Here is a 27,711-nt window from a genome sequence, read left to right as displayed (position 1 = left end):
GATTCTGTAACCATGCTAGTAGCTTAAACAAAACAAATCTAAATGACCTCTAATGACCTCCAAGCACAAATTGAAAGTGAAAAATAAAAGTGTTATCATTAGTCTTTTAGGCCTGAATCATAAACAAAAAGATTCTAGTAAAGTTTCCATCCATGATGTTGACCATCAGCTGGCGCCAGAGAGGGGATCAGGGACTGGATTGGTTGTTGGGTTTCTCACAAGCAGTGGTGGGCAGTAACTAAGTACATTAACTCAAGTGCTGCACTTCAGTAAATATTTAAGATACTTAATTTACCTGAGTATTTCCTTTCTATGCTACTTCATACTTCTACTCAACTATAATTTGGAATAAAATATTGTTCTCTTTACTCAGGTTTAAGTACCAGTTTCTATGCAGGTTCTTATTTGATTTTTTTTGCATTTTACATACTTGGTACTTTCAGTCAATTTTGATGATAATACTTTGTACTTTTACTTGTTCCAGAGTATTTCTACACTGTGGTATTATAACTTTGACTTGATCTGAGTTCTTTTTCCACCATTACTTTAAAGTGTCTCACCAGCTTTGTTGGCCAGTTTTAGACCCAGGTGAAATGTTGGGAATAATCCCAGTTACTGTGTGCGTCTCTGTGTCTTCAGGCTCCTCCATATGGCACCCCCCATGCAGACAAGCAGCCAAGCAGGAGGAGAAGAGCAAGGTGGGTGGAGAAGACAACAAAGAGACAAAATAATTACTTATTAATATTATTGGTTTCTTAATTGTACAGCTAATAATGAAGCGAGGAAAATTGCTTCAAATGATTGGCTAAGGACACAAAAGTAATTCAATTGAACCTCTCTAATCGAAATTCCTTAACAACTTTCCAGACTCCTGATAAAGCCTGCTAAATGTCTAAAATGTCTTTTTCTTTATATAGAAGAGATCTAATGTAAATCACAGTCATAGTCAGAAAGACTAAATGAACATTTGAATGATATGTAGTGATCATCAGACATGGACTAAAGTGCTCTGTCTATATTCAACACTACAGCGTTTCTACATTTGAGTCTATGACGTTTTAATGTTAGTATTGGAGTTATCTAACAAAAATCCACCAAGCTGTTCAAATGACAAGATCATCCTCAAGACAAACAGTACACACATGCAGGATTTGAGAGGAGAGGAGGGTTATTTACAGTTCAGAACCAACAGCCATTGTTTTAGCATTTCATCAGAACCCTGCAGCTTTACATCCAGTATCTGCCCTTCCTTCATCTCCATCCTTCTCCCGTCATCGTAACCCCTCCCCCTCCCCCTCCCAGAAGCAGGTCCGGATCCAGCTCACTGAAGTCCCTGAGCAGCAGGTTGGTGTGAACATCCCACCTGAGCCCCTCACCCCCACCCATCTGCTGCATGGGCTCTCAGAGCTGCTGACACCTTCCATAGGCGCGTTCACACCGGAGTACTTTTACCCGTACTTATCCCGTTTAGTTCCGATAGTGCCTGGAATTTTGCATTCACACCAAAAAGAGAACTTAGTTCCGAGAACTTTTACCCCCATTTTTAGTGCCTGCTAGAGAGGTGGGACTATCCTGGGGAGAAAAAAGTACCAATTTCGATTGGCTGGGCGAATTGCAAACCACGCCCCGTAGAAACTCTGAAAAGTTTTGTGAAGCCGCCATTGTATTTGCTGGCATTAGCATTATTAGCATTAGCCCTGCGCACCAACGGAGAGAGAATAACTTATGGCAACACAAAAAAAACATGGGAGCGGTGGAGTGATGAGGAGGTGTCGGCGTTGTGGCGATTTACTCGGAAGCCAGTCCCCAACTCCGGGGACTCCGGGTGGCAGTATACGCCGTGAAGTGGTTTGCGGCCTGCCAGTAAACCCAAAGCAGAAGAAGAAGAAGTGACGTCAGCGGCTTCATTTGCGTAATCTTCCCTCAGGGAACTTATTCCGGTGTGAACACGATCTGTACTTAGTTCCATGGGGGTACTAAGTGCTGGGCACTAAGTGCTGGGCACTAAGTGCTGGCACTAAGTGCTGGCACTAAGTGCTGGGCACTAAGTGCTGGCACTAAGTGCTGGGCACTAAGTGCTGGCACTAAGTGCTGGGCACTAAGTACGGCAAAGTACTTGGTGTGAAAGCAAGTACTTTGCATGCTTCTGTAGCTGCTCCATGTAGCAGCAGCCAGCAGGTCTAAAGACCTTTGATTGGTCAGTGACTGATGATGCTGTCCCATGCTGATCATCAGTCTGTGCACGTACAGGATGCTCTAACATGAGTGATGTGTTTCAGTACCTGCATCTGTAGGATGAATGAAGAGATTAACACGCACACAACTGGTCAGAAACAGAGGCCTTAACTTAAGATCAAACAAACTGATGAGGAAAGGTCCGCTCTGTCTTCAACATGTGATTTAACACAACTGATTGATATCCCATGTTAGGCAGAGCTTCACTAATCATAATTCACTGTGCTACACACATGTGCTGTTCCAACATAATGAAACAAAAATGTGCTCTTTGGTGGGAAAAAATTATAAAAAATGATTTAAAATGTAGATACTTAGATTTGAGTTAACGGGATAACATTTGAACCTTTATATATTAGTAAATGGAATCTATCTAGTGTTTTGAATTGTTGTAGGACTAAACAAACAGTTGGAAGATGTAACTTTAGATTTTGGATAACAACAACAAAAACCTAGTTTGTTAATTACAATGGTAAACAAACGATTATGTACATAATGAACTGCTTTAATGTGTTTGCTTAAAGGACAAGAAAAATGGGAGATTTAAAGTGTAAATCAGATCCAAATATCTTAAGCATGCTCTTAATGGAAAAAACGGTGATAGATAACTCTTTTTTTTGTCACCTGGCCTAACCTGTGTGCATCTCATCTATTCAACGTAACTGTGTGTGTGTCAGGTGACCCGGACCTCCTCTGAGAGCATCACCTCGGTCCCAGCCTCCAGCGCCTCAGGCTCCCCCAGCAGAGTCATCTATGTAAGACTGCACACACACTCCTCACACACACTCCTCACACACACTCCTCACATCCAGGCAGGAGATGCTCAGTGTCCTGCAGCATACGAATGATCTGTCGTATTGTCCAATACATGTTTCTCAGAAAACAAATATTCCAGAACATGATTGATTGATTGATTGATTGATTGTTTAGGAGTGTTTCTTCTCTCTGCTGTCAGGCCAAACTCGGAGAGGAGATGCTGGACTACAAGGACCTGGCAGCCCTCCCAAAGACCAAGGCCATCTACAACATCGACCGGCCAGACATGCTGTCCTACTCTCCGTATGTCAGCTTCCCGTCTGAGGAGAAGCACTACGGAGAGGTAGAGCCCCTCACAGCTCTCAACTATTCCTCTTTCAGTTCCTCTTTATAGCTTTACATCTCTTTCTGAAAATCCACACAGTTCAAATTCTCTATGACGTCTTTCATTAAGAATTCGTACATAAGTATGTACAACCCAATGAAAGGCTGCATCGCTGTTTCACAACTGTGTTGCCACAAGAGGGCCCTATATTCTTTCAATATAACAATAATACATTCATTTTGAATGCACATTATTTCAAGTGATGACAATGGCTCTATTCTTTCAAGCAATTGAATTGATCCAAAAGGTTTCATGGTTTTTCTATCCCACACAGATAAAAGTTTGTCATTTTCATTTAGCTATCCCTACATCATTGTCACCCACTCTGACAGTAAAGTCAGTAACAGTCATTCAGCGACTCTTGCTCACACAAAAAGCCAATAATAACTCTCATATCACATGAGTGTGTCTTAATCATTGGCCTTCTCCTCTTCTTCGTTTGCAGTCCCCACAGCTGCTTCCTTCTACCCCTTCTGAGGTAATTGAATGCACCACGTCCGGAAGGTGGGGGGGGGGGGACTTGCATCTGGGTTAAGATTCTGAATGAAGATCTTTTCAGCGAATGGATTTCTTAAAAGGCTAATAAGGGTTTAAATGACCAACACAGAAAACACTGTTTCAACTAATGACACCAACATGTTCACTTGCTTAAAGAATAGCTACATTTCTTGAAGACTTTGGTCTGATGTTCTTAATTTTGGCATCAGCTATGATAACATATAACACGTATTATACGTACTAAGATAAGGTTGTTTAGTGCTCCAACATCTCTTTAAGAATGACATGTTTGTTGTTGTTGTCTCATCACAGTGCTAGCTGCATACCAACATTGCATCTCTTATCTTGGTGACTGCAAGTGATGTTATAACCACATTTAAACTGTCAAACATTTAAAAAAGAACAAAGTTGTAATAAACTTCAATTGTTCTTTAAAATTCACAATTGTATTGCCTACATGTTTATGTATGTGTATCAGAGCAGTGGTTATGATCAAATCAAACAACAGAAAGACTAAGTTGTCTGATAGTGAGTTATCCAGAGCAGAGGAGTGGATCAGTTACACAGCAGTTAACACGGCTCAAGCTTTGCCAAAAGCATCTTAGTCAATTATTGCTCCAGTTTTAATTTTAAATTTGTATCTCAATTAGAAATAATTAAAAGATCAATTGTATATTTTCTTCTCACTGTGAGTCATTTATATTTTAAGTTTCTCAATTCAATATTCAGTTATAGTGGCTGTTGCACACTGCCCCCTGCTGGCTGGAGGCCTCTGTGCTGCACTCATGTGGGGTCTTTCCGGCTGAAAGCATCATGACAGGAGTCTAACGCCCCCCCCCTCTCGTTCCACCCTAGGTTAACACAGTTCAGTACTTTCCGTTAGCACAGTTAGCAACTCGTTGCTGGCTTTGCCTTCAGTGTGTGGATGCAATTCCTCTGCACTGAATTTTGTATTGAGAACCTTTTAACTCATTTCTACTAAAGAAGTAGTACATTCTGTGGAGTATCTACAGTGACAGGCTGTATAAAAACACACTGCTATAGGGAATAGGAATGTGACGTCATCAATAGAAAGTCAGCCATCTTTGGAGGGTACAAGCAAACACAACCCATTGACCTGTACGCAGAGCTAGTGTACCTTTGTCCCTTTTTTTGAAATATAGTTGGTTGACATTGTGGTGTCGTCGGCTGTAACAGTCAATCCCACAACCAACATCAAAACAAAAGAGGACCATGGGATTGCATTTTATTCCTTTTCAACTTGAAAAGTTAACGAGGGAGAGGTATCCGATATCTTGGCTTTGTGTGCCAACCTTCAAATGAGTGGAAAGAGATTTGAAGTGAAGATGAGAGTGTAATGGTCTTCCTTATTAGTCCACTGCTAACTTGACATGATAGTGATGTCTGTCTTCATGTTCTCTGTCAGAGTCAGAACTCAATTTGCAGAGGCAGCTTTTAGTTGTTATGAACCACAAGCTTGGAACAAACGAAGTTCTGAGGTCCGCCCCAACCCTGGGTTCTTTTAAATCAAGGTTCAAAAGCTTTCTTTTGAATGCAGCCTACCCTGAGATCCTTTAACCGTGCCTTATCATTGCACTTTTAGCTGCAGCCACTATTTGATTGCTTTTATGAATTGTCTTTTATTTGTTTGTTTTTGTTTATGTGTTTGTTTTGTTTTTCATTATTATGTGTTAAGTGCCTATGTGAAGCACTTTGAATTGCCTCTGTGTCTTCAAATGTGCTATAATGTACAAATAAACTAACCTTAACCTCCGTATATATAACCTAGATCTTTGTAAGCCTTGATTGACCCGTCCCATTATGGGGTGATTATGGAGTGAGGGTCAAAAAGCACTGACCTCTTTACTTTATGTGTTTGTGTGTCCAGGGCGATGGGGAGAAGTCCCCCCGTCAGCGGAGGCCCTCCAGCCCCAGCTCCAACAGCTCTCTGGGGGGCTACGGACGCTACACCCCGTGCCGCTCCCCCCAGAACTACAGCCGTCCAGGTACCAGCCTGGTGCACACACATTACACAGAGACGTTATCCATATATTGCTGTTGTTTTGTGAAAACCTCTAGGTTTATTATTGAATTCTGCATTTTTGAAGCATTAGCCATGATTTGTGTAAGGTGACATGCACATGTATTAGGAAACAAGATGATTGGGAAAAATGCTTGCTTACTATATTTAGAACACATCTGCTACAAACATCCAAAATGAAATTCTCATGTATTCTGAGAAGATTTCCGGATACCCAAAACCAGAAATGAAATGACATGCTTCTCTACTGCGTGATTAAAAGCTGCAACCCTTCAATTGCTCTGACAAAATCCATTGGATATTCTGAGAACTGCATGGTTGTCAAGCTAAGTTAATATCTGCTTTTAGTCTGTAAATATGTACCCGTCATTGCTTCATTATATGTTTCATCATCTATCAAAAGTTGAATCAAGAGTTTAGAATCCCTTCTACAGATTGTACCTACGACTTGATCCCTCCAGCTTCTTGTAAGACTTAAGAGCTTCCACAAAGTGACTTGTTTTTCTCTGTGTGCAGATACAAAATAAATAGATGCAGTATTACTTTAGGTTTTATTATACTTTATAGGCAAATAATCAAACTAAATCAATAAAGATAATGTATGCTATAACATTATCTCAACATCAATACATACTGTATCTTTGACAGCTGTTTACTAAAGATTGTCAAGTCATTTGATTGGCTTGAAAAAGATATATTATGTAAAGGAGAAGTACGCTAATTAGGCAAAAAGCAGGTGAATCTTTTATTAATGAAGTGCAGTATGTGTCATACAGCAATTTCCTAAGCTTGATAAAAAGAGGCTTTAAAATCTAAATATGTATTGTATCATTCATAGTTTAATTTCATCAGTCTTGCTTTTATTTTCATGCTAAATTGCAACAAAAAAGTAACTGTAAAGATACACAATACTTTCCAACTTCCATTAAAGATGATGTTTGATCTGATTGGACGTTCAGGGCCAGAGGTAAGCCTTGGGGGTAGACCCAGCAGCCAGGCCCGAGACTCCAGCTCTCTCCCCCTGCCTCCAACCCTCATGGGGGCCGTTAGGTGCCCCTCCACTGTGGCCAGGGACTCACCTTCTGTCCCTGCTCACTGTCCTGCTGGGGCTGAAGAGCGTGGGGGTGGTGGTGGCAAGTTGTCGCCCACACCAGTAGTGGGCAGTGCAGGCTTGTCCTATCACCTGAACCCCACCACCCTGGCCATGCTGCAGCAGCACAACTACATCCCTTACATCAGAGGTATCAAAGCACGCTGAGACCGACCAAGATCAGGTCCAATACAGACAGTGGACAACTTGTCAGAACTTCTTTTGATGTCAAACCCTAGACAAAACCAAAAACTGTCATCCTTATTAAGAACTCATATTTGAAAGGGGATTCATAGTGCCCCTAAAGCACAGTTTCTAATGTGTTCTCCAAGCTGAAAAGAAAATGTACAAACTTTGCATTAAAGGTAGGGTAGGTAAGTTTGAGAAACCGGCTCGAGATCGCTAGAATTTGAAAATACACAACCGGAGAAAATCTACCACTTCCTTACAGAGCCCCTCCTCCAACACACACGAACGCGCACATGACCAATGAGGGCACGAGATAAGTTTGTGCACAGATGGAAGGCTGACAGGCAGGTAGGCCATCCAGTTATTTTAGCCGGGCTAAAATGATTGGTCATGCTTTTTACAGTACTACGGCTTCCACAGATGATATTTTTTTATGGATTTATTGTCAAAGCACTTCAGATATTCATTGCTATCGGGATGTTAAGAGCATTCCATGGAATATAACAAAAAGTGTATCTCGAGCCGGTTTCTCAAACTTACCTACCCCACCTTTAATGACTAGAACAATGGAAACAGCTTCCCTACAGCAGATCAAATCAGTCCTCTCTGTATTCGACCAAAGGTCTTTAAGAATGGAGTGCTGTGATATGACCACTGAATTAACTTCACGTTGCATGGGCTGGGGTCTAGCACCAAATTCACCATGTGTTGGACACTCAAGATGAGTTATCCCGGTTCACCATAGACCCATTACTCATGAGGAGAAAGGGAACGCCTGGGCTGCTGTGTTGCATTTGGGTAACCACAGTTAGATCGTCTTTGAAATCAACATCACAAACAGTACTGTGCACATTCCACTTGCACGCTGTAACTCCTGCAGAAAGGCTTATCCAACCACCTCCCTTTGCTTCATCTTCTCCCCATCCCCTGATCTGCCCATCCCTTCAGGGTTCAAACAGGACCCCCTCCCTGACTCTAAAGCTAGGACATCCCTGCATCTCAGTTTACCTCCTCCTAACGGTAAAACCCCTGAAGTCTTTCTCCTCTTTGTGTCTCCCTCCCCAGTGGAATGGAAAGCAGGTTTTGTGATGTTGTTGCCCAATATTGTGGTGTTGTTGGGTTTCATTGGGTGCATCGAGGTACATTGGTTGGACCACTCAGTGTTCTCATTTTGCTTGTTCACTTGTGTCTGTGGACGTGGTGGTTGTTTTGCATGGTTTAACTTGAACCTAACACATTTGGCATTCGGAGGAAGGTTGATAACTTCATTGTTGTCTGCCTTTGTCTGATCTGCCCTGTTGTTTTCCTGAATGAACACTTGTTTGTTGTCCTTTTGTCCTTGATGTGATTATGAACGAGAGTTGAGGCTTTGTGTTTTGTTAACTGATCAAATGACAGCGGTGTGCAGGGAGGCTGAAGATAATGATTGGTGAGGCCTTGTTTTTGCAGAAGCACAAGAACATTGCCAGCAAATGCATTCCCTAGAAACGACTCTCTTGACTATATTCAGCGACTTATTTTTAAAACATTAGGTTAGGGCTGTCACTTTAATGTTAAACTCATTTCAACCCAAATAGCTTTATCCTGAAATAGATTGTTCAATCACCATTTGTACATTGTTATTTTGAGAGGTCTACCTCAAGTAATGTTCCACCTGGTCTGAAGGGGCCACTGCCTCCAGAGCTGCAACAGCCTTACCTTTGAAAAGGGATGTTCAGTACGGTCCAATAAAGTCATCAAGCTCCAGGGTTTGACGCACAGAACAAGACGGCACAAGGCATGCATTTCAACAAATAAAGTTTTTTTTTCTAATTCAAAGGAAAAGCCCTATTTCAAACAGTACCTAGTGCACCAAGAATGTTCCAAAGCCATGCTTTTACCCACAGAACCCTTACAGTAGGAACACATGTGTTTCACATATGCTAGCTTGGATCTTGTGGATTAAAAGGAGGAGTGGGAGCTTTCACTTTTGCACAGAAAAATCACAAACACGCGTTCAAGGGTTTTGGTGTTTTTTCCTTAGCAGTGAAGAGAGGCTGAGAGGGGAGTTCTCCAATGGGAAAGACGAAAGAGAGGAGGAGAAATGGACAAAGGAAATAGCTTGAGCGACAGAGTAGTCATTTGGGCTCTGGTTGCCAGTTCCAGTGGAATAAAAAAACATTGGTCGTTGTTCTTGTTAAGGCCTTAACTTTTCCTTACATGCCGTGAAAAAGATGAGTTTTTATACAAAAGGCTTAAACTTGAATGAGCTGTCAGGTTTCCCTTATAAGTGTCATACTGTAGAAGGCGCTGTGGGAGTATGACTTCAAGTTACAATCTCTCCGACATATGGCAATAAACGTTGATGCCGGTTTGTGATTCTTCCAGGGCATGACTCCCAGTTAGTACTACTGCAATTCAAGTGTTTTCATCAGTGGGCAATAAGCCCCATTTCCATGTTCTTATCATCCGGCGATACATATGGAAGTAACACACACTGAACTGTTTGAAATAATGACCTAGAGCTGTTTTGTATCATTTGGAAACTTGAGAGAGTTTATGCCCTTGCAAGGCTAAATAATGCATGCTTTTTTTTTATCATTTCCCTACTTCTCTTATTTGTTGTTAATGAACCCAAAACTCTCTTCCCCCTTCTGTGAATGTGTTATAAGGTTTTGATTAATTATTGGCTTTCACCTTTTTCCGAATGTTTAATCTGCTCACATCAATTATTACACATCTCCTCCCTAAACTCCCAAAGCCTCGAACAACTCCTATCAGGGTCCAGATCGCTCCAGATGTGTGTGTGTGTGTGTGTGTGTGTGTGTGTGTGTGTGTGTGTGTGTGTGTGTGTGTGTGTGTGTGTGTGTGTGTGTGTGTGTGTGTGTGTGTGTGTGTGTGTGTGTGTGTGTGTGTGTGTGAGATCAGTCACCAACACTAACAGCCTTGCTGTGTATGCAAGTGATCTCATCCACTTGCATCAGGGTCTCTGCTGATGGTCCCTCTGTGTCTGAGGGGGCAGAGTGTGTTTTCAATCAGCTCACACTCTCTCTCCTGCACACTGTTAAACTCTCTCTCTGCTGTTTCTTTCTCTAAACTGGATGTAGAGTGTTTATTACTTGGTGCCAGTGCCTTCATCACCTAGCCTGCCTGTGATGTAACAATAGGAACACATAAAGGAAGTCAGCTAAATGTTTATGAATGTAACAATCTCACACTCACAACAAACACAACAAACTATTGGCGTTATCCTAATGGCAATCATAATAATACACAAAAATGTCATGACTTTGTAGTGTAAAATATTCGAGTGATGAGGACACAACCTCCATCCCATGCCAGTTTACTCAAAGGTCCGTGGTTCTGGTGCTACACCTAACCCGGGCCTAGTGCCGGCGTGTTTCCACATACTGCGCATTAGGTTGTAATACAGTATAGAGATGAGAGCAGTCTCACAAACCTACTAGGGTCTTTTTGAAAAATATCCACGATCGGCATCTCCAACTCTCTAGAAAATGTTTGTCACCTTGAAAGTATGGTAGTTCAAAACAGCATTCGTAGACCCTAACTGTTTCCATAAGGAGGTCTCATGAGTTTTCGGTGTCATTCGGTAAAACAAATAGAATTTGAAATAGAGATATGAAGAATGGATCTACTATATCTGATAGCATGTAGCTTTTAGAGTACTGTTGCTTGGCAATGATCGGACCAACATGAGGTTGATTAGCCAATGGAGAATGCCTTACTGTGGGGGGAGGGATTACAACACCAAGCTCACCTGCTGCTCGGGGCTCTCCAAGAGGATCTGGAGATGTGGGGGGGATCAATATTTGGGCAAAGCCACTACATAGCCTAACAATATCTATGAAATAAAATGCTATGGGATGTTTGTGTCTCATTACCTAATATTTCAGTGAACCTGTAGGATTCTCTAGAAATGCATTAAATACACTTTTAAGTACAATAAATACAATTACAGTATATGGCTGGGTAATCAAGTCACCTGCATCATCTTAATATTAACAGATGTTTTCTTTGAGCATTATCAATATGCCTACCATAATGCTGCCTTTTTGCCCCCCCACACCCTTTGTTTTATCCCAAACCCTTTCCCTTTTGCCTCTCATCTGCAATGCCTACCCAACTTCCTCCCCTGAAGGCAGTGAGAGTGGGCGGAGCACCCCCAGCTTATCCACCTATTCTGATGGCAAATCCCCTTCCTCTACCTCGACATATGTGGCTGCTCCGCGGCATTTCCACGTTCCAGGTAGGCAACAACCACACTGCTCGGCTTGCAACTCTCTCATTTCCCTGCATCGTAACACATTATACGGCTGGCATTAGTAATACAGAGATGAATTACAAGGTAAGCTATACAATTGTAACAATGTACTATAAATATACAAGCTCTCGCAAAATAACTGTTGCCAACTGATTTGTTAACTATAACAATCTTTTGTAAAAATGTAAGTATTATTTTGTAACTTGATACGTAGGTTTAGGTTAGGTTACCGAGTAGCATTGTGTCCTGACCTGTGACTGGAAGATAAGAAGCTCTCTGTAAATCCTCTTTGCTACAGGTTCAAACGTCAAGCCTTGGCAGTTTAAAAACATGTTTCACCAATATGAGGGGTTTTGGACCCCTTTCTCCATGACTATAAAGTTCAACAGCTATACCACCGCTTTGGTATTTGTGGGTTTTATAAGTGAAGAGTGTAGAAGCATAGAAACAGAGCCTTTAGCCGTGACCTCAGCACTTGGTATGTTGCTCCATGATTTGCTCAAACAGCGTTTCAAGGGGTACGTTTGAAAAAATAATTCTACCAAATGTGTCTTCTAACTAGAGGGAATTGTATAAAAGGAAATACTTTAGATGCACATCCGGCACTTTCTATGTGCTAGGGACCTGTAATATACATCTCTAACATTAAACATTGGTCCTCAACATTTCCCGGTTCACAGCCTCTAGAATAAAAGAGCCTCTCATTCATAAATCTAAAAAGAGTGCTCATACTGTTTGATGGGGACAATGTGTGGTTTCTTATACTATTGAATTGTTTTGCATTAAATAACCTCTAATTCAGCAAAGACCAATATCATTGATATCTTTTTGAATATGTTGCATGACAAATATTGTGTCTGATTTGCAATTATAAAAAAAAGAAAAATGTCTTGATTTGTAACCAATCCTGCGGCCCCTTTGGACTTTGTTTTCAAATACCTCATCCCTCAAAACGGCTAACTCATGCTTCTTTTTCTCCATTCTCTTTCTTTCTCTCTCCCCCTCTCATGTTGGCTTCTTCCTTTGTCTTTCCTCTGCGTCTGTTCACATCTTCAGAGACTCTGGTCAAAGATAATATCTATAGAAAACCCCCCATCTACAAACAGCATGGTACAGTCTCCTCCCTCCTAACACCCTCTGGTCTGGTCTCTGCACGATGTGTTGCATGCCGCCTGCCCTCAGCACCTCGTGATGATCCCTGTTCATCTATTTCTCCTTCAGTAGAACCCATGGAGCTCCATGCATAGGGCTGGTGTAAGAGCACTGCAGCGAGGGTCTTAAACCCACTATAGCTGACCCTGGCCCCAAAGGATGAAGCATTCACATATGTTGCAATTCTAACCACATTCTAATTAGTGATGTCACCAGGGATGTTTTGCATTAGTTAGCAAAACACTTTCTGTGACATCATCAATTGAAGTTGTGCCAGACTCTAACATGATTGAACGTTTCTGCTTCTAGAAGCCTGTGCAGCTGTTGGCTCAATGTCAGCCCAATAAGAGGGAGCCCAGTTCCTCCCTCTAGCTAATATCAAGGTTTGATCTGACATGGCAATACAGCAACACTTTGATTTCAGATTGTTATAATCAAACCCATTTGGGACTGATGGTTGTAAGAAAGGCTCTTAACTGTGCATGCATGTCTCTGCACTCATCTCACCAGCCCATGTGATGGTTATGACTGTGTGTTCCACTGTGACGAGTTGAGCACATGATCCCTTTGGATGGTGGCATCACTGTTGTACCGGTCACTGTTTCGGTCACGTGTCTTCTTCCCTCACCATTGTTTGTGTGTGACAGTTTATGCAGAGCACTTTTCACTTTAGTTGCCCTCAACATATGTGTTCACATGACAGGGTTACTCAAAACATGCTGACATAGATCTCTTATCAGCTACATCATCCGAGTAAACATTCCTCTTGATTGGATATGACAGGTTAACCAGCTGCACACAGCATAGCCCTACAGATGGATATAACTGCTGTCAGCATCTTGAGAGTGTGTGTACACGCAGACATGAGGTCACTGACAAGGTGTGTGCTGTCTGCCAAAACGTGTGTCGGGGGGGGGGGGGGTAGTATTTATCTTCCTATCCAAGGTAAGGAGTGTATCTAATGATTTAACCTTGGAGTTGTGTAAATTGACAGTACATGGACAATGGACTACACTTCTTTGTGCGGGGCTATGAACTGATAAAAGATCATCGTTTTTTACCAAAGTTATTTAGCTACATCTGTGTAGCATTTGTGCTAACGCTTTAGCAGGCATTTGGTTAGTGGATCATATCACCATAGACATTACCATTGACCAAAATAAATAAAAGGAAGCTTAATCTTTGCAAAAGAAATCATGCTGTCCAAATCATCTGTTCTCTTAAACTGGTCCTTGATGTCAAAGATTAGAATAATGTTGACACGAGAGGTGCTCCACGCTTTAATGCAATTTAGTTGACATTGTTTGGATTGAGAGCCATGGATATTTGTGTGTCATTCCTCACAGAGAGCATTGAAGAATCATTTGAGATTTGTTTGTGTCGGCTACAGGATTTATTGATTCCATGAGACAGTTTATGAATTGTGTTATTAAGCATTGTTTAGTGTTATGTTTTCCCGTAACACTTAGAGGATAGTAGTGGACAAGCAACAGCACATTAAGTCAAAGTACAAGAGCCTATTTGCTGAGTAGCACAGATTGCCATGGTTACTAAACCCAGGATAGATTAGACCGTCTGTAATGTTGTAATGGCCGGTGTTGTTGATTTCATAGCAATTGACTAATTCCATTGAAATACTTGTTGAGTGAAACTCTGCTCAATGTGTGACCCAGCACATTAACATCTGACTGTGTTCACAGCTTCTAGAACATCCTGGCAGGATGGGGAGGATAGTAAGGTGGGTCTACGTGTGGATGCGTGTTTTTGTCTTTCTCTTTTCTAGTCATTTTCCTAAACTTTACAAATACTGTACATCCATTTACTAATGAATTAACTCATACTTTGCCATTATCCAATCATCCATCACCTCCATCTCCCCCCCCCCCCCCGTCTCTCTTCCTCACAGAGGACCAGTTGGATGATTTTAAAGAGTGAGATAGATGGCCAGATGGGCCCCGAGGAGCTGGACCCCTGCAAGTCCACCTGCAGCCTGCCCACCGACACCTCGCAGCCCAGTGAGGATATCTCAAATTCAGCCCACTGTCATTAACAAGAATCCAGCAATATCCATAGTGATAGATAGCTCATGTGTATGGATGTGTTTCTTTATCAGATTTCCCCTACAATAAGACTGCATCATTACCTGGCTATGGGAGGAATGGCATCTACAAGGTGAGCTGCAGCTGCAGAAGGAAATGAGAACTTGATACTGTCCACGGTGCTCCAGAAACACAATCCCTTTATTAGTCCGCAGCGGGACATTTACAGCACCACAGCAAAAGTGACATAGCTGATAAAAAGGCAAGCAATTATTAAGTAGCTAACATGTTAAATATAGAGAAAAAGCACAAATTAAATAAAGACAATAAAGTACTAATCCATGCCTAAAGAAATGTGTAGCAGCATTTAATAGATAAGTGAACATGAACGTATTAAGGTTTGAGGTACTATCAAAATGATCTTTTGCACCAACAAAATGATGATGGTTATTGCACAGTAGAATTGCCAAAGGATATATTGCACGTTTCACTTCCTTTAACTGATCATCCGAAAACTATCAATGCAAAACAACTTGTTTCAGTCACAGCTCTACTTTCGTGACAAAAATGTATCTTAATATTGGAAGAACGATTGAGCAGTACACAGATGGGTAATACAATTACTGTTGCACTTCACACAAATGTGTTTTAATTACTTGGGACTTTGTTAACATTCTCTCTGCTAATCTTACCCTTTGGATCCCAGCATGTACTTTGATCATCAGAATTGACCAAAAAACCCTCGCCAGAGCTAGTCATATACAACCCAAAATAAAATATACTATAGTTGTTCCCTTTACCCATTTGTGATCCTTCCAATCAGGAAATGAACAATGTTTAATAATGTAGAATCAACTATCCAAAATAACACCTTAAGCCTAATGGCATCTTCACCAGCCTCTCTGTCCCTGTAACTTCACCTCTGCTTGCTGATGAAACAGTGAATCATTCATAAATTACACAAATATGTAGTGCTCTGAAAGTGCTAGGTTTTCATGTATGAGTACTCTTATTTCCACATGTATTCTTTGATTTTGAAGCCTTATGTTGTTGTGGTTGTTGCGGTTGCTGCATTTTTAATGGCCGTCTAAATTTCCGGTGTGTGGCTTGGCTGTCTGACTAAAAAGTATTCCGTAACTACTCGATAGTTTACATCATCCATATTTCCAGATGTGTTCAACAATTACATCATTCTGCATACGGCAAGTTTTGCTGTAGGTTTACCCTTACCTTTGTGACTCGGGCAAATGAGGTGCGCCTGGGTTGATCCAGAAGTGTTGCAATAAGAGGACATGTAAATATTAGACTGCTTCTTCAGAGAAATGGCTGAGGTGTTTGGAAGTTTTGTTTGCGACCACTAGGTTGTGCTGTGTCGAATCTTTAAAAGATTCATTGTTTAATGACTGGTTAGTGTGTTGACACTGTTGACATGTATGTTGGAATAGGTATAATGGGATTTTTATTTTGTATTGTTTTCAGTTTTGGTGGAGAAATGGTTGTCTAGGTCATACATTATTGAACAAGTTTCCATTAAACATCCACTTACTGGGCAAGTGCACTTAATAAAGTTATAAAAAAACTGAGTTTTGACCTCTTTTAAAAAATACTCTTTAACATTTGAATTGAACAAATGTTAACGGAAGACACAGAACAATGCACAACACAGAAACAATTTGAATCAGAAAAACGCTCACCTCTCAGAACTAAGAAAAGGTGACCGGACCCTCACAAACAGCCCGTTGTGCCCCTTGAGATAGCCTGTAATCTTTCATGGGGGAGTGTTGCAAAGCATACCAAAGGGTGACTTTGTTCTGCCCTTCTACTCCAAACTAAGAAATGTAAGCTCACTATCAGAGTCATGTGTCATATTGGCTTCCTATTGGTCAACCCGAAAGAATGGGATCAAAGCGAAGGCAAAGCAGTGAAACTGACGATGAAGACCTGTTCTTGGCAACATGAAGAAGGCCAGGACATGTGAATGAGGTCTGAAGGGTCTGTGTTTACGTGTGTATGTGTGTGTGTGTGTGTGTGTGTGTGTGTGTGTGTGTGTGTGTGTGTGTGTGTGTGTGTGTGTGTGTGTGTGTGTGTGTGTGTGTGTGTGTGTGTGTGTGTGTGTGTGTGTGTGTGTTCCTATAGGCTGCTGAGATGATGGATGATGAAGTGGACCCAGACTCCCAAAGCTGGGGAGGCATGAGAGGTGAGTGAAAATCAATGCACAATGTTTATCTCCTCTTCTGTGTTCTTTTCCTCCTAATGGTAGGATTTGCACCCTTTTTCAGTGCTAACAGTGCTTCAATTGGAAATGTAAAATACTATACACTCAAGCACACACTGCAAAACCTGCAGACATTTGGACGGTAGACTTTCAATCTTTTTGACACTTTGGATTTAAAAATTCTGACCCAGATATGAAAAAACAATAATAAAAGTGCTGAATGTCTTAAACTTCCTATAGCTGTTAGCAACAAATAAATGGATGTTTATTATAGAAACACTAAGTAGAACTCCCAAAAATTATTTCACAATATATTACAAGCCCCAAAAGAGACCCTTTCCCTCCAGATAATAGTATAATTTAATAATCTTAAACCATACAATGTAAAACGGCCTGTGTCATCTTTCCTTTAGTACATATCTTAGCTCAGTTTACAGTCCCTGATTACATTGTGACCAATCATGCAGAGCCCTGCAGCTCTGGCTCCAGATCAGTTACTGGAGGTAACAATGTTGGGCGATGATGTCATCTTTCCAACTGCAGAATTATTGGTGTGTGTGTGTGTGTGTGTGTGTGTGTGTGTGTGTGTGTGTGTGTGTGTGTGTGTGTGTGTGTGTGTGTGTGTGTGTGTGTGTGTGTGTGTGTGTGTGTGTGTGCGTGCGTGCGTGCGTGCGTGCGTGCGTGCGTGCGTGCGTGCGTGCGTGCGTGCGCGTGTGTGTGTGTGCGCTTGTGTGCGTTTCAAATAAAAAGTTTTTTTTTCCAGCAGACTAATTCTCTCTTTCTCTCTTTTCATGCCTCTCAGAATACAAGGTAAGATTTCCCTCATTTGGTAATACATTAGGAATAACAGTCTTGGCTGCTTATCCTAATAAATCTCCCACAATGCTTACTCTCTGTGTGCCAGATCTACCCTTATGAAGTTCTGGCAGTGACGCATAGAGTGAAAGTGAAGCTTCCCAGGGACGTGGACCGCACCAGACTGGAGGTGAGCTCTAATCCTAATCTAATCTAACATAGGCCGTTAAGAGAGAAGTGAAGGCACAGCCAGAGAGCTGAAATAGGAAGGATCAAGTATCAGCCAGGTCTTTCATTTCTGTAAAGATGGTTTCCAAATGGCCTCCTTTTGTTTTTATAAACAATGGATAACTCTTTGGCCAGAAATATGTGGACAGGGGTGTCATTATTGGAATTGTATTGTGTCATGATACAGGCTAGGCTCCGTGTCAGAGAGCAGCTCTGAGTGAAGTGTTATCTCAGAAAAAAAAAAACAATTGTAGTAGAAACAAAAAAGGAAAACCACAGGAGCTCATATTTAATGCCCAGTGCCCAAATTATTTTTAGACTACATATCTTTCACTTTACTTCAGAAAGAAAAAAACTAATTTAGTTTAATATAATACAATTAAAATCGATTTCATTTTTTCTCTACCCGAATTATATTCTTGACAGCTTGGTGAAATGTTTGCGAATGGATTTTGAGTATCATGTGATAGGATACAATTGGCATTACATTGAATTGATAAGTTAAAAATGCAGATTTACTTTTTGTTGCTGGTGAAAATAAATGTTGTAGGGGGTTTAATTTGGGGGGTTGAAATTACCATTTTGAGCTCGACAGCCTTCTGTGTATCTATCCTCAAATGACTTGATGAATAATTAGGAACCTACAGAAACCTAAAGATACATTTCACATCCATTTCAGTTCAATGTTGATTCAATACAAATGGATTCAGCAGGGATTTCATATTAATTCAGATCAGATAGCATATTTTCAATTGTTAATTTATTGAATTAGGTTTAATCCACCCAAAGTAGAAACATTGATGGAAGGATCTTTAGATATCCTGCTACATCAGTAAAAGTAAACAGTGTTTTTTAGAATGATTGACGTGTTCTAAAAGAATGCTACCTTAAACCAGCTTGGATTGCTGGTGATTTCATCGTCAGGCACGATAATGCTAGTTTATGTGAAGATACTGAAGCCTTGAGTTTTATTTAGATGAGATCTTTATTTTACAGTATTAACAATAGTGTCCTCTCAACTCTCTGGCATTAGTCTCCATCAGTCCTCAACCAAACTAACACTACTGTGGTTGATCAGAGGCCTGTACTACGAAGCCGGATTTTCCTAACCTGGATATGTTTGAGTTAGCCGGTTGGCCTAATCCAAAACATACGCGCTCTCGCTAAGCGGTCCTACGACGCTGGTTATCAAGTGGATCGCTCAAGCCAGCCGTGTCCTATCTAGTTAGGTGCGCGTTCACATGAAAGGGGTGGTATTTGGAGCATTCGACCAATCACAAACATGGACAAGCGTACTGACAGCGCAGCGTCATACTTCCTGAATGAAAAGTGAACTTTAATATTAGTCAAATATGAAGAAGTTGAACTTTAAACATCCATGACTTAAACACTTTATCCAGGATAAAAGCCACATAGCTGCACCTGCAAGGTGAATACAGCTGGTAAAAGAAAAAGTGTTTGAATGCGTACATTAACAGGTTTATGAAATCACTGCCCCGTCCAAGACACGAGTGGATCTGACTTTAATTACATTTGACTCCAGTGTTTCGTCAACTTAATGTGTTGCTTAAAATAATACTTCTGCATACAGTATGTGACACTGTGAGTGTTGCACGGCCAGATACGGCTCAGCTGACTCAGATAAGGAAATATATGATACATTATGATGTGATATGATATGAATGATAATGGGACACATCGACGTCTGCACTCACAGTGCCGCGGACTGTACTTAATGTTACTCTGATCAGGTTACATGTTGTGGCAGATATTTAAGTAAGCTTTCTTAACTCTAATATTATAATAGTCAGATTGCTCTGAAGATGGGAGGTGATATTCTATTCATTTTCACGTTCACACAGTCAGGTGATTTTTGCCGGACGTCTTTCCTGCGACGGCAGTTTTTCTGTATTTCCTCTATCCTGTAATATGACTTGATCGCTTTAAACTCCGCACACTGAGCTCTGATTGGTCAGCAGGCTTTCACTGAGTTGATCTCTTAGCCTGCAACCAAACCTCCTCCCGAGGCGGTTAGCCGCTCAGCATAAGTTACCATGGAGTTCTAGCCCGCTAAAAAGAGACCCAGCATCGTAGGACCGGAAAGCCCGAGTTTTCCCTGAAGTCAGCCGGCTAAGCGAAAATCCGGCTTCGTAGTACAGGCCTCTGGTGAGAGGCTGACGGACAGCAGAATAACGTCATGGTTTTGGAACGCGGTGTTGAACTGTGATATGGGTTATGCGACTGGCCATGTGGTGTTTTTTGCTGCCAGATAACTATGAGTTAAAGAGGTGACAAGCCAAGAAAAGTCCAAAAAGTGTGAAATTGTCGTGAATTGAATATAATTAAATATTATATAAGTAGTATGAGTTTAACTTCCTGATTTAGTATCACACTACTTGCTCTTACACTGGGTCAGGAAAAGTTACATTTTTTGTAATTACATTTTAAGCACAGTTTGACTACATGTCCTTTAATAACACATTTCCTGCAGTTCTTATTCCAGGGTTCTTACGGTCATTAAAAACCTGGAAAAGTCATGGAAATTCAAAATGCTAATTCCAGGCCCTGGAAAAGTTATGGAAAACAATATTTTTCCCAAAGTTTTGGAAAAGTCATGGAAATGTAACTAAAGTTGCATCAAATATAATTTATATTTGATCTAATCGCCAAAATAGTAATACTATAATGATAATAAATATTGTATCGTATAGTAATGAAACGTAAAATGGCATTTAACTGACGAGGTATTTTGCTGGTGAGAGATTTTAGTTGCTTTAGCGTGTAGAAGCTAGTAAGCCTATTGGATTTGGTTTAGATAGGCACAACATGTTTCATATGCAGACCTTATTTCCTGTTCCATTTTTAAAATAAAGAATTTTCAGTGTTTTGCTTAAAAGTAAATGTAATTTTCTTTTGTGCTATGCTTTTGCAGAGACATCTATCTCCTGAGGACTTCCAACAGGTTTTCTGCATGACCCTGCAGCAGTTTGACCGCCTGGCCCTCTGGAAGAAGACCGATCTGAAGAAGAAGGCACGTCTCTTTTAGAAAAAAGAAAAGTGTCTCAAGAAGCATCCGTCCTGTGTTCCACAAAACCGAAAAATAAACGCAACCCATTTGAAATATCTATATATGCACCGCCGTGATACCCCTACTTTCCACCTGTCAAACGCCATGCCATCTGCCTGATGCCGGAGAGGAAGCTGTTCCCTGTGGAACCTTTCACCATGTTAAAGCAGCATCTGAAAACGTTTGTATGCAATGTGCTCCGAATGTTTGACTGACAACTCTACAGATGAGGATGAGGAGCTGCGTTTGCATGGCCTGTGTTGATGCTCCTCGTCTGCATCCCCCCCCATCTCCATGCTTTCAAACACCATGGCCAAATATACGCATTCAGAATAATTCTGGTGCCGGACTATCCCCAGCTTCATGTGTTTCTGAGTGTCTTATGTGCAGCTTCTTATACTCTGTCAGTCCTGACATTTGTATGTTTTTTTATCAGCAACTAGTTTGTTTCATCATCTGTCTCTACATAACATTGTTTTGCTTCTCTCATTTTTCTCTCTTGCTGTCTCTCCATTATTTAAAATGTTCCTTCATCAAGTCATTTAATTGTAACCGTTACTTTAAGGCAGTAAGGCGACCGCAGACTTGAAGAACAAAGATGAGAATAAGAAAAACGTCAGTTTCTGTGATCTCTTTCTTCAAAAACGGTCAAAAAGCACCTTATCATACACTGTGTTCCTCGCTGGGGAGTTTTGATATGTGTTCCCTTATCTTACGCAAGCATCCTGTAAATCAGCACTGATAGGAGAGCCGAGGCTGGATAGGGGCGTGACATGGCAGTAAATCACAGATAGAGAGGGGGGTGTCAAAAAGGAGGAGGCCAAAGGAAGAGCCCTGAAGAAAACATGTATCACAGTTTCAGGGTGTGCAGAGGTGTCAACAAACAAATGAAAATATTTTTTATAAGCTATTGTTGACTTCTGGAAAGTATCATTCAACAGTCATGAGACACAGCTGAAAGAAATCATGATTTTGTTACATGGGGAAAAAAAGCCCATGCTGACTTCTTTGTGTGCTGCTTCACAGACCTGCAGCAGCACTTCTGCATTATAGGTGGGGATTTGCTTGATTTAACTCAAAGCTCTAGCTGTGTTATATCTTCCTCAGATAGATATTTACCTCCTGTATATGTTTGTTGTTTGTTTGGAAGCTTTGTTGCATACAGTAAAAGCTCCACATTTAAGCTGAAGTCCATAAGCTTTGCTTGATGATTTCTGGACTATAAAACTCGCCAACGTACATACTGCAAGATGTATCTGAACATATACTGGACATATACCAGACATATTTTCCATATTTGTCACCTAACAAGCCAAGGTGTATAACTCTTCAGGCATGCATGAGGGTTGGAAAACGGGGTTTGTCCACTGATCGCAGATAACATATGTATGAAAACATTATCAATGTGTTTTGAGTGATTGATTATTTAAATTGCATTAACTGAAATGCCCCGGTCAGCTGCTTACATTAGCCTATATTATGTATTTATTTAATTGCATTAGGAAAGGATTTTATTTTTGAAATCTTAAGGGTGTAGTGTAGAATGAATAGCATCCCGGAGAAGAATGCTTTTGAAAAGAAACATATCAACTTTTGAGTTTAATCTGAGTGTCAAATCATTTTTGCTCCTGTAAGTTACACACTAACTGTTGTCATTACTGTCATGACCTCTTTCTAACATTCATCTGCTATTAAAGTGTGTTATCCAAACTACAGTCCCTATGGGTTCAAGTGCTTGAGTTGGTTACATTGTTGCCTAAAATCCAATACTTATGAATCGACCTTTACGTGTGTAACAAATAGGTGTGTGGATGTTTTTTAGGATGGAGAATTGAGTTGTAGTGTAACTACATCATATTTTTCCAATAGTTAAGGATAAAGTTCATCTTAAGCTGGGGAGAAAATTAATCAATCAATCAATGTTTATTTATATAGCCCAATATCACAAATGTTACATTTGTCTCAGTGGACTTCACAGTTTGTACAGAATATCAGTATGACAATACGACACCCTCTGTCCTTAGACCCTCACATCGTACAAGGAAACACTTCCAGAGAAACCCCACAGTTTAAAGGGGAACATGGGAGAAACCTCTGGGAGAGCAACAGAGGAGGGATCCCTCTCCCAGGGCGGACAGACGTGCAATAGATGCCGTGTGTAAATCGAAGAGATAATACATTTTACAGCGTAGGTAGACCAAATGTTTGGAAATGTATGTGTCTATACTGTAATAAGAAGATGAATCCACGAGGATGTCAACAATCCTGTGGGAGCCATCAGGGAAGTAGTATGATGAGAGTCAGGCAGGACCACAGTGATAGGTTCAGCAGGACCACAGTGACAGGTTCAGCCACGACTCGAAATCCAGGACTCAGATCAGGACTCAGGATCAGCCACGAAAACCCTTAATTTAGAGACACAATGGCTTGTGTTAGAAACTGCCATAAGGATGTTTTAGTGTCTAATGTTATATAGAAATAGCAACAATGACATTAGACCTCCAACTTCCAAATAAAGTGGGAACTAATCAGGCTAAACTGGCTTCTCATCAACATTTGTGATTGTCTAACTATCTGTTCCTTAAACGTTGGAAATATACACTGATTAACATTGAGACTAAGTGGATCAGTTGGTTCCATCCGGCGCTCCATGCATGCACATTTCCCGATCCACACATCACGTTACGTGGTTTCGCAGGAGTTCCACGTTATTTGGCTGTCTTTGCATTAGTTTACAGTGACTAGGGAATGGCAATGTGACATTATCAACACCTAACTGGCCATCTTTGAGAGACACCTGCAACCTGAACATGGTCGGTTTACAACCAACAGTGTTGTGTTGCTGGCTGCAACAGCAAATCAAGAAAAATGACTATTGGATTACATTTAATGCATTTGCAGCATGGAGACTTTATGAGAAAGGGGTAGCAGCAACGAGATGGCAAGGTGGTCAGCTTGGGAGGCAGCCAACTGCTGACTATTTGTTGCTAAAATAATTGCTGGACTACAGTAACACAAAACATTACAGAGGGAATGAGATTTTAATCATGAAATGTAGTAGTTTAGATACCTGCAGAATAATTATGCGTGATAAACCTCAGTTTTTGAACATTCCGTTAGCATAACATTAGCTATCTTACCTTTGTCCGGATGTTTGTATAGTTGTTATTGGGTCTGTAGATTTGAAGGTCCTACCAACTGTTTAAGATGTAAATTAGGATATTCACCTCCAAAGAGTAAACATTTTCAAATTTGACGTTCTAGTAACTCACTTAAAACTCCAGATGCCGACATCAATACCAGTGATTGGTGGAAAGTTGTCAAGATACTTTGACCATTCTTCTCTTAACTCTTAACTCTTAACTTAAAATAATGCCTCTGTCAAAAGCTTCTCTCTGTAAAGACATTTTTATTTTGTGCTTAATCATTTTGGAAGCAATACAGCTGACAAGCTATGGATATTGAGGCCTGCATCGCCCCAGAATGCAACACGGTTCCCATTCCCTATATCATATTCATGTTGGTCATGGCTGAAACAACAAATCTCCTGACAACCATTATATCATTTTTTCTCTTCTTACCGGAAAACCAGCTAGAGGTGCGTACATCACCAAATGGAATTGAATTTGAAAGAAAACAGGACATCCGCAGGTGAAGGCCTTGGTAACAGCCTTGGTTTCATGGCCTTGGCTAATGACGTAGTTTGCACCACCCTTTAAGATACCTTGCTGAGGGAAATATAAATTGGCCTTAATTTAGTGGGGTACAAGGCTCCAAATGCTTTGAATTGTGATTAATCCCCAATAGATTTTTTTTTATTTGCAATAAGTGTGCAATTTTCACATTAGAATAATCCTGCGGCACAGCCCAAAAAGTTACAAAATGACACATTGTAGCCTAATACAGCGTGTATACAATGACAAGTCTCTCAATGTCGTAATACTCAATGAGTGTGAAACCTAGGCTTGTTTAGAACAACACAAAGCTGATTTCCCAAAATAGTCCGTGTTTTACTTTTGAAGTGACGGGGGTTCATTTGGAGAGCTTGCTGGGGACATTGCAATGTTCCAAAAAAAATCTATTTTGTATTTTTCAAACAAAGACATGCTACATCAGAGTATTAGTTAGAAAAAAGCCCATCCAGACTAGTTTGAACAGGGTGTGAAGAGGCGCTCTCCCTGGATGATAGGAGTGCAGGCCAGCTGGGTGCAGATCTCAGAGCCAGCTGGCTCTGCCTTTACTTTTGATTCTTCAAGTGTATTATACTAATAGATTAGTATGGATTATATTTCACACCATTAATCCAAATCTGCAAATTAACTAAAGGCACTACATCAATGTAGTGGAGTAAAATACAAGATGTACCTCTAAATTGTAGTGGACTAGAAGAACAAAGTAGCAAAACATTTAAATACTCAAGTAAAGTACAGGTTCCTCTAAATTGTACTTGAATAAATCTACTTAGTTACTTTACATCACTGGTTACAGCAACAGAGGGCTAGAAGCTAAACCCCATATTGTCCTCTTTCACTGAGCTAGCAAGGTCCCACATGGCTAAGAAGCACAAAGGACCCGCCTCTTGTAACGGAGACCTAGCCTACAATTGGCTGACACTGCTGTCAATCACTGCCTGGGTTGACAGGCGCACCCGCCCTGCCTCTATTGTCACCGGTGCGAGGAATATATATCTTAAACATGGAGAAGGACGAAAACATCAGAGGTGAGCCGCTCTCACACACTTTGTTAAGTTATCATTCATGTACTAATGTTCCCTGCTGGCCTTTAGCTTGTTGTTAGCTCGCTCACTATCGATGTCTTCAGTGGATTCATTGAAAGGGGAGTGATTTAGGCTTGTACTTTATTTTATGTAGAAATGTTTTAAAAAAAAGCCGTACCTAGCTTATTATCGACAATTGACAATGGATTCCCATGAGCATGTACGTCGGCTGTCCTACAGTAGTTTCTATTCAACGTGTGTAGGCTACTTTAGTGTTTTTATTAGTCCAATTACAGACCTACAATATGTAAGGTGATGGGTGCTATTTACTCGTGCCACTGCCTTTTCAAGGGAAGTTTACTTAAATGTTGATTTAATAGCATCTTAGCATCATTCTTGTTATGGTATTACTACTACCATAATATACCGTAATATATATTAGAGCTAGTAGTACCTTTTTTATTTATTTTTTATTATTTTAATTCAATGTTAACCTTATTTTACGGCAGGCCTAAATAATGGTAGATGTAGTGAAAACGGGGATATTGTGATGTGTTGGAGTGTACAGATGAGTCGGTATTAAAGTGAGAGTCAGTGTTGTGAATGGACTGAGGGATACAAAGGACCATGTGGGGAGAGGAGAGACAGCAGGGAGAGGTGGAGGAAGGAGGGTGATTGATTGGCTGAATGGCTGAGTGGGGGAGTAAACCCTGGGCTGGAGGCTGCATGCTGCTCCAGCATCAGCAGCCTGCAGGAGGACCAGCTGGGGCCTCAGTCTCTGTCAACTCCCCTTGCTGTGACCTCCAGACAACAGTATATTTCTACTGAGAAGAAAAAAGCTATATTCATGTATTTATTAAATGTATAACTTTTGGACATCTTTATATTGAGGATGTTAAGATATTTAGTCAGGGCTGTCAAATACAACAGAGCAACCTGACAGAGCTGTACAGTTATAGGCTGAAACTGATAATAGGATAAAACAATGATAACAATGGAACATCTATAGGCTAGCCTACGGATTTCTTCAAAAAAAGCAATTATATTGTTTACCATCGTCCAGAAATGAACATATTACAAAACCAATGATCAGAATAGAGGCAGGCAACTTTCTCTCAATCAACTAATCAATTCATTTACTAATCATGTCAGCCCTATTGAAAATACTCAAGTTACATATTGTGCACAAACTGTATTATACAGACAAAACAACTTTATATTTTGCACAGGGATTTTACAAACCTTTGAGAATTAAAATAATTTCACAGTACATTTTACTTTCCATTATATAAAATAAGACATCCTCAAGTATTAAATGTTGTCAACAGAAGCACAAGAAACTGACAGTACTCACACAATTCAGTCAAAACCAAAAAGGCATTAACCTACAATGAATGTTTTCGGACTTCATTTGTATGACTGTCTCCACTTACCCTACCTTAACTGACCTGTGTGTGTGTGTGTGTGTGTGTGTGTGTGTGTGTGTGTGTGTGTGTGTGTGTGTGTGTGTGTGTGTGTGTGTGTGTGTGTGTGTGTGTGTGTGTGTGTGTGTGTGTGTGTGTGTGTGTGTGTGTGTGTGTGTGTGGTGTGTGTGTGTGTGTGTGTGTGTGTGTGTGTGTGTGTGTGTGTGTGTGTGTGTGTGTGTGTGTGTGTGTGTGTGTGTGTGTGTGCCTGTGTTCCCTTGGTTGCTTGGAAGTCCATGCCAATCCACCACAGCCTGTCTCTATATGACAATGGACAATGGCAGGCAGACTGTATACATCCTGCTGGCTTGTAGAAAGAACGGAATGGGGGGGTTTGACTGAAGTTTCAATAGAGACATTTTTATCTCATAATGTTTTATTTCCATCCTCGTCTGAGACAAAATAAGATCGGTAAAATCCTCTATTTTCACACTTTACATAAATTGTTTTGATAAATTACTGAATACTTTCTGGCAAATAAATATCTAAGCATGCTCATTTACTGTGGACCAGCCGGACAACATGGTGGCTCACTTGTGAAAAGAACAAGGGATAAATGCTGCTATGATAAACAAGATAA

General features: G+C 40.7%; 1 protein-coding gene across 10 annotated transcripts in view; it reads left to right on the top strand.

The window, feature by feature from the left end:
- Nucleotides 1–22,666, top strand: part of ablim2 (actin binding LIM protein family, member 2) — a 93,472-nt gene extending 70,806 nt beyond the window's left edge. The window contains exons 8-23 of one of the 10 annotated variants that reach the window (XM_034130866.1): nt 640–698; nt 1,303–1,344; nt 2,913–2,990; nt 3,191–3,334; nt 3,822–3,854; nt 5,763–5,880; nt 6,875–7,156; nt 11,333–11,440; nt 12,512–12,565; nt 14,308–14,345; nt 14,514–14,622; nt 14,721–14,779; nt 16,783–16,843; nt 17,664–17,671; nt 17,766–17,846; nt 20,817–22,666. In XM_034130866.1, the coding sequence (XP_033986757.1) occupies nt 640–698; nt 1,303–1,344; nt 2,913–2,990; nt 3,191–3,334; nt 3,822–3,854; nt 5,763–5,880; nt 6,875–7,156; nt 11,333–11,440; nt 12,512–12,565; nt 14,308–14,345; nt 14,514–14,622; nt 14,721–14,779; nt 16,783–16,843; nt 17,664–17,671; nt 17,766–17,846; nt 20,817–20,930 (1,388 nt within the window). In that variant the 3' untranslated portion in view covers nt 20,931–22,666. Of the gene's footprint in view, nt 1–639; nt 699–1,302; nt 1,345–2,912; nt 2,991–3,190; nt 3,335–3,821; nt 3,855–5,762; nt 5,881–6,874; nt 7,157–8,142; nt 8,215–11,332; nt 11,441–12,511; nt 12,566–14,307; nt 14,346–14,513; nt 14,623–14,720; nt 14,780–16,782; nt 16,844–17,663; nt 17,672–17,765; nt 17,847–20,816 lie in introns of all 10 variants that reach the window. The other 9 variants (XM_034130873.1, XM_034130867.1, XM_034130871.1 and 6 more) reach the window with 9 other exon arrangements.
- Nucleotides 22,667–27,711: the final 5,045 nt, after the last annotated feature.

The sequence above is a fragment of the Trematomus bernacchii genome, unplaced genomic scaffold, assembly GCF_902827165.1.
Source record: "Trematomus bernacchii unplaced genomic scaffold, fTreBer1.1, whole genome shotgun sequence".
In the NCBI taxonomy this organism is placed as follows: domain Eukaryota; kingdom Metazoa; phylum Chordata; class Actinopteri; order Perciformes; family Nototheniidae; genus Trematomus; species Trematomus bernacchii.
This window is presented reverse-complemented; position numbering and strand designations above follow the sequence as displayed.